General features: G+C 41.0%; 2 protein-coding genes across 4 annotated transcripts; both read right to left on the bottom strand.

Moving 5' to 3' along the window:
• Nucleotides 1-4,259: 4,259 nt before the first annotated feature.
• On the bottom strand, nt 4,260-5,815 carry c1h15orf48 (chromosome 1 C15orf48 homolog). Of its 2 annotated transcripts, none has more exons than XM_041038270.1 (5): nt 5,722-5,815; nt 5,557-5,625; nt 5,271-5,359; nt 5,022-5,082; nt 4,260-4,729 (listed from the first exon to the last, which is right to left on the bottom strand). In XM_041038270.1, exons 2-5 carry the CDS (start codon nt 5,593-5,595, stop codon nt 4,661-4,663), a joined length of 258 nt encoding a protein of 85 aa, XP_040894204.1. In that variant the 5' UTR covers nt 5,596-5,625; nt 5,722-5,815; the 3' UTR covers nt 4,260-4,660. The 2 variants fall into 2 exon arrangements, with proteins under 2 accessions (XP_040894204.1, XP_040894195.1); XM_041038261.1 differs by having other exon boundaries at nt 5,557-5,615; nt 5,722-5,814.
• Nucleotides 5,816-6,045: 230 nt separating this feature from the next.
• spata5l1 (spermatogenesis associated 5-like 1) lies at nt 6,046-9,946 on the bottom strand. Of its 2 annotated transcripts, none has more exons than XM_041035724.1 (11): nt 9,807-9,946; nt 8,985-9,598; nt 8,703-8,888; nt 8,277-8,561; nt 8,017-8,202; nt 7,664-7,822; nt 7,275-7,484; nt 6,941-7,168; nt 6,696-6,830; nt 6,377-6,502; nt 6,046-6,258 (listed from the first exon to the last, which is right to left on the bottom strand). In XM_041035724.1, the coding sequence occupies exons 2-11, from the start codon at nt 9,576-9,578 to the stop codon at nt 6,121-6,123; spliced, it is 2,247 nt and encodes a 748-aa protein (XP_040891658.1). In that variant the 5' UTR covers nt 9,579-9,598; nt 9,807-9,946; the 3' UTR covers nt 6,046-6,120. The 2 variants fall into 2 exon arrangements, with proteins under 2 accessions (XP_040891658.1, XP_040891649.1); XM_041035715.1 differs by having other exon boundaries at nt 8,985-9,603; nt 9,807-9,945.
• Nucleotides 9,947-10,706: the final 760 nt, after the last annotated feature.

The raw sequence follows: 10,706 nt of genomic DNA, 5'->3' as shown, positions 1-10,706 counted from the left end.
TCCCTCCATATTTCTCTTACTGATTTCGAGAGCACTTACATTTACAGTTATAATTAAATGATTGTCACTTGAAAAACTTAACTTGTTTGAATGGTTTGTTAGATGTAGCTGAATTCACACTGTGGTTTGCTGGATATGTTTCTGTCACTTTCCAACTCTAGGTGGTGCACTTCTGTCAAAGCTGATGATGCTGAGAAATGATTTTCATGACAGGGTATTTTGATAAGATAACATGCATATACATAGTTTGCATTACACTTTTCCATTAACCACCTTTAGCCTCTTAAGTGACAGTGCACATATGTGCTGAACAGTAGCGTAAAATGTAAATTTCTGTCCAAAGTCCTTGTTCTTTAGCTTAAAATGGGTCAATTAGTCTTTTAACATGACAGCACGGAGGCCAATTTAACACTGAGACAAACAACTTCACACAAAATTAAGTTAATGTTCAAAATGTGGCTATAACAACAGGTTTATTATTGACAACATGAGTGAACTGGGAGTGTCTCAGTTTCCAGGCAACAGGTGCATTCATATGAAGCCACTGAACCAGAGGGAATTAAACTGTGTTTGTAGTAGAGCTGAGCAAATAGTTTACAGCATCTACCTGACTGCCCTGCCTTACTATAAAAAGTACCATAAAATGCTGTACCGAGCCCACCACATTGTTACCTTAGACTACATTAAAGAAACAGTATATACACACACACACACACACACACACATATATATATATATATATATATATATATATATATTTTATTTTTTTTTTTTTTTTTTTTTTTTTACCGAGAAACGAGTCTAAGATGTCACAAGAGTTCACTCTCTGACTGTTTTCATTGTTAAAGCACTGAAGTGTACCACTGGTAACGCATGGGGAATTCCTCTCTCAGTTCTCATGCACTGTATGAGCAGTACCTGTTTTCCTCACTAGTCACATGGTCTGTGGTGTCACGATATCTGTGACCCAGTCACGTACACAAATTCCAGCACAACAAAAAAAAAAAACACACACACACACACACACTCACGCACACTACATGCTTCCTCTTCAGTCATTGTTTCCTTAAATAACCTACCAGTTGCACACAGCTTAATGTGAAATTAAGATGTGACTGTAGCACACACCTGCCCTCACAGAATATTTGTCTATATGATGTAAGACATAATACAAGTCAGTGCTTGTCTGTGGTGGCTCTTGTTAACATTCCTTAAAGCTATGAAATGTGACTGACTAGCATGTACGAAGCACTCAGGGTCAGAGTAAAATATATACACTGATGGGCTGCAAAGAGGAAGGAAACGTTTTGAATGTGTGAAACACCCTTCCTAATGTGCATATCTAACCTAACATGCATGTGAGTGAAACCAAAGAGGAAAATGTTTCCCGATAAAAGAGCAACTCAGACAGGCCAGGAAACAATACCCGTGCCTCTCCTTCTCTCTTTCTCCTTTCACACCTCTTGTTTAATGTTTAACAATTGATGAGGAGTCCATTCAGATTCACGGTGCGGCCCACAGTCCTGCAGGCTGTGTGTGTCTGACAGTGTAGGAGTGTTTTCTGATGTTATTTTGCTCTCCACTGAGATACGAGAAGGACGTTAAGAGGATTGTCTCTTATTTTGAAACACAGTGGGAGTGCTGACTGCCCACGCAGCAATAAACTAAGCAGATGAGTGCATTTGCTCATTGCTTGGCAGTAATGACTTTACAGCTGTTTTGGCTGGCAACATCTCATCATTCAAAACATTCAATCATATACTGACTGTGTCTTTTAACTAAATGTGGAGACTGAAGATCAAAGGGTGAAAAAACAAGTTATCTTGATGAAAGCATACAGTGGGTACGGAAAGTATTCAAACCCCCTTAAATTTTTCACTCTTTGTTAAATTGCAGCCATTTGCTAAAATCATTTAAGTTAATTTTTTCCCCTCATTATTGTACACACAGCACCCCATATTGACAGAGAAACACAAAATTGTTGAAATTTTTGCAGATTTATTAAAAAAGAAAAACTGAAATATCACACGGCCATAAGTATTCAGACCCTTTGCTGTGACCCTCATATATTTAACTCGGGTGCTGTCCATTTCTTCTGATCATCCTTGAGATGGTTCTACACCTTCACTTGAGTCCAGCTGTGTTTGATTATACTGATTGGACTTGATTAGGAAGGCCACACACCTGTCTATATAGGACCTTACAGCTCACAGTGCATGTCAGAGCAAATGAGAATCATGAGGTCAAAGGAACTGCCTGAAGAGCTCAGAGACAGAATTGTGGCAAGGCACAGATCTGGCCAGGGTTCCAAAAAAGTTTCTGCTGCACTTAAGGTTCCTAAGAGCACAGTTGCCTCCATAATCCTTAAATGGAAGACGTTTGGGATGACCAGAACCCTTCCTAGAGCTGGCCGTCCGGCCAAACTGAGCAATCGGGGGAGAAGAGCCTTGGTGAGAGGGGTGAAGAAGAACCCAAAGATCACTGTGGCTGAGCTCCAGAGATGCAGTTGGGAGATGGGAGAAAGTTCTAGAAAGTCAACCATCACTGCAGCCCTCCACCAGCCGTGGAGGGCTGCAATATAACAAAGAGTGAAAAATTTAAGAGGGTCTGAATACTTTCCGTACCCACTGTATAAGCCCTTCATAGGCTTTGTTGTGTTTCACTTGTTGATTGTAACTACTGTTGTGCAGAGTCATTCTGTATTTTTCATCATCAAATACATTAAATCAATCCATCAATCAACTTTAAGGTCAATTTTTGAGTTTCAATAGTAAAACCGAAAATTAATCAGCAACAATTCTGATAATTGATTAATAGTTTAAATTATTTTTCCAACAAAAATGACCACATATTCTCTGGTTGCAGCTTCTCCAATCTAAGGATTTTCTGCATTTTCTGTTTTACATCATTAAAAACTGAATATATTTGGGTCTTGGACTGTTGGTTGTACAAAACAAGCTATTTAAAGACATCACCTTGGACTTTGAGGAACTTATGGACATTTCGTAATATTTTCTGACACTTGATAGAAAAAATGATCAACATATTGATCATTAATGAAATATTTGCTAGTTCCAGCCCTTGTCCATTTAGATTTTGGTCATGGTGTATTATCGTCGTCATCAGATGGAGTTTGCTCATTTGTCATGGAATTGTATGTGTTCAAATTTGCTCAAATGACTAATGCTCACATGAGACCATGAAGTGAGATTGTTTTAAAACATAAAGTTATTAAAATTTAACCTACTCATTTAAAGCATTAGATCATTTTCCTTACAGGCTTTGTGATTTGTCAAAGCAGGAAAAACAAGCAGACCGGGCAACATTAATCATGGCTGTTTTCCACTTGGATAGATACTCTGAATAATAAGTTCAATGCTCCTGTCATGTCTGTTTGATAAATGGATATGAAGCTATAGCCAGCAGATGGGTAGCTTTGCTGAGCATAGCATAAACACACTGCAAATTGGGGAAGCAGCTTGGCTCTGTCCAAAGGTAACAAAATCCAACTACCAGAAGCTCTAAAGTTCATATCTCATTTGTTTAATCCTTACATTTAAAAAAAAGTTAAAAAATGAGAAGTTGTGGTTTTATAGGGGTTATTTGCTCAGTAAGTATTCGTCAGGCCCAATAACTTCCTTTTACACTTCAGTTTTTGTATGGATTAAGCAATAAGATATAATGCGTAACTGTTCTTTAAAGGCTGCTGGCAGGAGGATTTTCTTACCTTATTTTTCGTAGGTGGAGCCAGGCTAGCAGTTTAAGATAATCCAACTCTAAAATGACTGTTGGCGGGAGTTTCATATTTACTGTACAGATTATCAATTTTCTCATCTGACTTTCAGAAAGAAAGAGAAAGTGAAAAAGTGCGTGTTCCAAAATGTCACAAATACATAGTTTCCCCTTTTACAAAAATCTCAGTAATGTCCTAAAGGAGCTGGGTACAGTAATGTTACTCAAATAGGAGTAAGTAGTGCATTGGTTGGGGACTGTTTTCAGCGGTGGATTTATACACATTTGGTGCACTAGTGATCCTACAGTGCATGTAGGATCAAGTCAAGACAAACTACAGTGCCCATGGCTGTGTTCATGCAATCATAGTTATTATCAAACACTTCTTGGGAGGCAGATGATGCAGGGAGCAGATATTACTCTTTGCTCTATAACACAGAAGAAGCTACGAATATCAGCTTAAAGACACAAATATGAATTTGTTTATACATTTGAGAACAAAAGCAACACTCTGATGAAGTAAGTTGTGCGTTTAAAATAATAATTTATTGACACTGTACAGTACATTATTTACTCAGATGACATTTTGTGTCTTTAAGACACTTGATGTGACTATGAACGGCCCTGCCACATTGAACATCTTATTCAAGATAAATATAGCTTTCTAGTTGTAAGCACAGAAACCTGGAATAAGAGCATTTTTTTCTCTATGACTTCATGACAGTATGATTGTCTGTTACCATAGTTTTCTACTGATGTGGATGGGTGTCCTTGGGTTTAGCAGGGTGAACCCCCACCAGTGGAGCAGAAGCATTTCCGCACACTGAGTGTCAAAGAGTCCTAGTTTGTGCAGAAAGGATTCTGTTAGACTGATGGGGGGCAGGCAGGTAGCCAGACTGAGGACCTTTCTAGCAGATGCCCGCCTTTTTTATTTGGTGAGCTTCTTCACCAGCTCCAGCTCCTCCACTGGTTTCCACTGCTGATTGATGGTGATGAGCTGCAGTGAAATGCCAAAAATAAAAATTAGGCTTCTCCTGACCTATTTGCAAGCGTCACACCAGCCTAAAGACATTGGTAACACGAGTAGCTGCACTGTGTCGTGTTGCACCATGTGTGGAAATATTAATATCACTACTCAGATCACAATAGAAGGCTTGTACTAATTTGATAACACTTCTTCCTCAGTGAGTCAGCAGATTCAAGCTGTAGACTGGAAGATTCTACATGTTTTAAGGCTTATTAGCAACCACCCAAACACACAAAAATGTTAATGTAATGTTAGAGATCACCTTTTGGGGTTTTGATGGGTCCACTCTCTCCCATGGTTCTGGGTTTTGGGTCTTATTCAGACTAAAAATAGTAAATAAAAATGTTTATTGTGTGTTTTTATACTTACTTATATACTTTTACACTAACAGAGGTTAAAGTATGAAAACAGGATTAAGAGTTAAGTGCAATTTAAAGCGTTTCATTACAAAATACATGCAGTGGAATATTATTTTGAAATTGACATGAGAAAAAAAAGCAGTGACACTCACACAACATCAGGTTTAGTAAATAGAAAGTAGAGCGCAGCAGAAGTGGCTCCTGTTCCAGCCAAAGCCATGAACCCTATCAGAGGGATCAGCTGGAATACATATTAAAAAAAAAAAAAAAAAAAAAAAAAAAAAAAAAAAATATATATATATATATATATATATATATGTATATATATATAATTTTTTGAATCATAATATTAAAATGCACATAATATCCTACATGGGCTATAAAACTAATATCCACAATACAAAATCATTTAACATAGTAAAAAAGAAAAGGGCTCACCTCCTTTCTTTTTCTCAGCATTTGGAAAAATCCACTCATTTTTCCGATTTTTCAAATACCTAAAGGAAACTGAATTATAATTCCACTTAAACAATGACGCTGAGAATCCATTCAGTGAAATAAAGTCAATAAGTCCCAGAGGCAGCTGTGTGTGGCAGGTCTCACCTGTTGTTGCAAAGAAGTCCTTGACGTTTCTTAGCGCAGCGTCCTGTGAGCCTGGCTGATGTAGGCAGGATGAGGGGTTGTACGAGGTAAAAGGCACGTAGACAGACAGAGCTTCCTGCACTGAAATGCACCAAGGGAGTCCCAATACATCAACAGAGCCACTTTGCTGATGATCAATACATTTTCTGAGTGTGTCACGCCACCTTCTGGCCATACTTAGAAACTGAAAGTCAGTGGTTGGTGGATGTTTTGACTGGGAGAACTGAAGTGCTTGTCAGTGACAAAAAACAAGACAAAATACAAGACACCAACAATCATGTTTTATTAATTTTATTTCTAACCAATTTTTGTGTAGTAATACCATTTATCAATGCAGATGACACAGTCATATGTGGTTTGTTATCTGAATGATGTTTGATATGTGTGTATCTGCTGGGCAGTGAGAGAAGGGCTCATTTTTCTGAGGGACTGTAGGAAGTAAGAGTGTGTGATGACAGAAGCCTCCATATTCTCCTCTTGAAGCGCCAACAGAGCAGCCTGGAAAACAAAAACATATTTCAAATATTCCTGCTTTTATGCGTTTCTCTATGTAAACATTTTTTTACTGTATAGCAACGTGTAATAAAGTACGGCCTTGGACTGTGCTTCACATTACCTCTTTACACAGATTTTCCAGATCAGCTCCAGAATAAAGATTAGTCTTTGTCGCTAGCTCCTCGAGACACACATCAGCACCCACAGGCATTGACTTTGTACACACCTTCAGGATGGCAAGTCGAGCCTAGACACACGAAATGACGCACATACAAGGTTAGTCAGCTTTCTCTGCGCTCTTAAAGACAGACTGATACCAAAAGGTACAAAATGAACAAGTTATATTTAATTCACCTCTAAAAATCATGTTGTACATGTTGTACAGCTGCTTTTATGCCATAATGTTTTAGATTTTTATTCACCAGGAAGATATAATTTACCTGCTGGTCAGGTGGTGGGACATAGATGATGTGGTCCAGTCTGCCAGGTCTAAGGAGGGCACTGTCCAAGCAGTCAGGTCTGTTTGTGGCAGCTACAACCATCACATCCTTGTTGCATACTTCCTGGCAGTCCAGCTGTCAGAGAGTTCATGTCATAACATGTTCGCTAAACAAATTCATACAGATCAGTGTTTTAAGTCATGGAAGGTTGAGTGAGCCTTGAACACATATGATTAATATCTGACCTGATCCTCTGTGGGATTCTCCTCCACTCCCTCTGCCTGGTGGATCTTCTCCGTCCCTCTCCTCTCCAGCGTCTTCAGGCCAACCCCATCCATCTCATTCAGGAGTACAGACAGGAGGCGTGTTTGTACACTGTTAGGTGTCTGACTGTTTGACCGTGAGCCGATCAGAGAGTCAATCTCATCAAGGAACAGGATACAGGGAGCACAGGCTCGGGCCTGACGAAACAGCTACATGTGGACAGACAGGTGCACATGTTTATGGATGAAACCGCCAGTAGAACACAAACACGGCAGCCAATCATGGGTCTTATTACAGGTTGTGAAAAGACAGTACCTGTGCTAAAGCCTTCTCTGAGTCTCCGACATAGGGAGAATAGAGGTCAGCTCCACTGACAGACAGGAAGGCACAGTGGGAGGAGGTTGCTGAAGCCCTGACAAGTGTTGTCTTTGCACATCCTGGAGGGCCGTAGAGCAACACGCCACGGGGCCGACTCAGACCCAGACGAACAAACGCCTCGGGGCATCTCATCGGCCACTCAATGCTCTTTGATGATCAGACACAGGGTAGGACAAATGGAGGGAAAGTGAAATCAGTAAATTCCACTAACAGGTTTTTCTGAAAATTGCAGGAAACACTTGAGCTCATTATTTATTAGTAAACAAGCTCAGATCACAACTCTTTTTATTTTACGCTGTATAGTTCAAGCACTGCCACCCATTTACCTGTATTAGTTTGAGTTTGACCTCATCCAGACCTCCTATCTGCTCCCAAGACACTGGAGAGAGCTCCTTCCTGCCCAGGCTGCTCCGCAGGCAGGAAGGACGCACCAGCTTCAGGGCTTCCTGGAAGTGCTTCATACGCACCGTCTGTTCTCCTGAACCCTGCAGACAACAATGTCACAGAGAAATAAGAAGTCATTCAAAACATGCTTGAGTCATAATGTGTGAGCTGCAGTCAAACCTGGATATGTCCTGACAGAAATGGTTTGAAGGGAGCTAAAATATTTCCCTACAAGTAATAAAATACTAAGTGTTTTGTTTCTATATGAGACGAGTATTGATTGATGTATCAATACCTTTGAGTTTTCCCGCAGAGCGTGCATGGCAGCCTCCCTGCACAGGGCACTAAGGTCTGCTCCTACGTAGCCTGTAGTTCTCTGTGCAAGCTCTGCCATGTCCACATTGGGACACACAGGCATCCTCGCACACAGAACAGACAAGATGGATTTTCTCTGCTGCAGGGTCGGAGCTCCAATGATAACCTAAAAAATATACATAAAATTCAGAGATATTCATTTATTACTGTGCATTGATTTATTTATTTCATCCTTTGTACCTCTCTGTCGAATCTTCCAGGCCTGCGCAGTGCTGGGTCTAAGCTGTCCGGCCGGTTGGTGGCTCCGACGATGACGAAGCGATCAGATTGATTCATCCCGTCCATTAGAGTGAGAAGCTGAGCAACCAGGCGGTTCTCTGGTGCTGACGAGCCTGTTCTCCTCGGACACAGAGAATCCAGCTCATCTAAGAACAACACGCATGGACCTTCTTCAGCTGCAGATCGAGCTCGCTCAAACACAGCCCGCAATGTCTCCTCGCTCTCACCTGGCCGTGATCCCACCACCTGAAATATTCATTAACAATTACTATCAACAAACTATAATTAGAAACAATGTAGCTCAAAGTGTTTTACTAAATAAAAATGTCAGTACATAAGTAGATCACAGTGTCGCAGTGCAGGATGTCATCAGTATTTTTTTTTTACCTCAGGACCTCTGACCACCACCAGGCTGGCTCCCACCTCTCCCACCACTCTGTGGACCAGCAGGGTCTTGCCCACACCTGGAGGCCCCACCAGGAGCACACCTCTGGGACACGACACGCCCAGAGAGCTCAAGGTACCTGGATAGAGCAGAGGCAGCTGCAGCATTTCTTTCAGGGAGGCACTCACCTAAAATACAGTAAAAAGGACAAATGTATTTGTCATATCCACAATATACTCTGTAGATAAATACCAATAATGTAATTACAGTGAATCTATGCTGACCTCCTCCAGACCCCCCAGTGGCACTGTGTGCTGGTCCTGCAGCTGACTCTTGTAATGCCTGACCGTCTGGATGCCAGCTATCTCCACACCAGTTTTTGAGGTGATAAATCCAGCACTGGCAGAATCTGGATTGATGCTTTCAATAACGATGTATTTAATCTCTGTATCAAAATCTTCAAGATTTATCACATGCTTCTCGTGAACATATACACCTTTCAACATATCTTTCACAAGCTCATGAACAAGGCGGGGAGGAGTGTGTTTCTTAAAATCAACACTCTGGACTACCACAGTTATCTTAACACCTTTCAGTTTGGGGCAAGGTGCAGGTGTGAGCTGGCCGGGGTCCAGGTTCAGGTACGTGGGAGGGTGAGAGATCAGACCAGGAGAGGAACATTTCAAGTCCATTTGCAGAAAGCCCTCTGCCAGGTCAGGGCGGGGCCAGGCGGTGCACAGGCAGCTTCCCCCTGGGACAGACACCAGCAGGGGGGAACCCAAACTCAGACCCAGCTCCGTCATCAAGCCTGGACCCAGCCTGCATCTCTGAGAGCCCCGGTCTGATGGATCCACTGACAGCAGCCTCAGAGACTTCATTGACCAACAGCAGCCACCGACTACACTGACAGTAAAACACAGAGGCAAGCAGGTAGTGTTAGTTTTGACAGTACGTTAACCATCTGAGGTTCAGGCTCAGTAACTATACAGGAGTGAAGTCGTAACTTGTGATGAAGTGTCAGCAACATGCTACTAGCTATTAGCTACAATTTCATCATTAGCAGCGATAAATAGATTTTAATAAAAAACTGGCACGCAGTTACTTACCAAAAGGGTAAAGGGTGATACTAATGATCGGTGGCTTAAATACTGTGAGTGTTAGCGATGCTGACAGCAACGGAGCGACTCGTGTTTACAAAAACCATGTGGAGTTAAAATGAGACGGTCAACCAAAACATTACCAGAGGCGGAACTTCTTCTTCTTCTTCTTTATTCCGGCAGACTAGGTACAGTTCAGTGTTCTGCTGCCTCCCGCTGGTGTAGTAATGTCATTGCTACTTTTGCCACTTAAGGACTTTACAGTTTAATCACGGACTCTGAGCAATTATTGAACATCACTATCTATACTGAGACCAGTCAATGAGTTTGCGAGTGATTTCAGGTTCTAATTCTGTATTTTTAGTTTTAATAATGGGGCCAACTTTTTAAAAAAATATATATTTGAGCTTTGCCTTTGAGTTATTTTATTTTATTTCTATGTTGCTGAGCTAGCACCTGCTGGGAATTAATTTCATTATGAAATACAGTAATACAATGATCATTTCTTTATGTAGGCTCTAGGGTAACACTATGAATGTATTAAAAGGGGAAAGGGGCCCCCGTGATGGAGGCTGCATATGCACAGTATGAGGCCCAGATTTTTGTGCCAGACCCCTGAAAGCAAGGAAAAAGTTATGGTTGTCCAACATTTGTGAGTTTTATAGCCTTTCTCTGCTACTCTGGCGTCACCATGAGTACAGAAAAGAAAATGCAGGAAAAAATATTAATAAACAAAGATATTGCCCACTTATGTGTGTGTGCTACTTTGAAATCTTTTTTGTTTTATATTTGCTTGAAGGAGTAAAGCGAGACCGTCCATCCATGCCTATCTTTTAAAAATAAAATTATCTGCAAGTCACAAAGACCAATCTTTATCAGTCACAGCTCAGTATTCATTCAGAACTTACC

The sequence above is a fragment of the Toxotes jaculatrix genome, chromosome 1 (genome assembly GCF_017976425.1).
Source record: "Toxotes jaculatrix isolate fToxJac2 chromosome 1, fToxJac2.pri, whole genome shotgun sequence".
Classification (NCBI taxonomy): domain Eukaryota; kingdom Metazoa; phylum Chordata; class Actinopteri; family Toxotidae; genus Toxotes; species Toxotes jaculatrix.
This window is presented reverse-complemented; position numbering and strand designations above follow the sequence as displayed.

Coding starts and splice junctions, on each gene's coding strand:
- c1h15orf48 (XM_041038270.1), bottom strand. CDS start 5,595: ATGAGTGGATTTTTCCAAATGCTGAGAAAAAGAAAGGAG. Junction 5,360..5,556: donor TGCTGAGAAAAAGAAAGGAG/GTGAGCCCTTTT, acceptor TATGTATTCCAG/CTGATCCCTCTGATAGGGTT. Junction 4,730..5,021: donor ACCCATCAAAACCCCAAAAG/GTGATCTCTAAC, acceptor ATTTCACTGCAG/CTCATCACCATCAATCAGCA.
- spata5l1 (XM_041035724.1), bottom strand. CDS start 9,578: ATGAAGTCTCTGAGGCTGCTGTCAGTGGATCCATCAGACCGGGGCTCT. Junction 7,485..7,663: donor TCAAACTCAAACTAATACAG/GTAAATGGGTGG, acceptor TGATCATCAAAG/AGCATTGAGTGGCCGATGAG. Junction 6,259..6,376: donor TGGAAAATCTGTGTAAAGAG/GTAATGTGAAGC, acceptor TTTGTTTTCCAG/GCTGCTCTGTTGGCGCTTCA.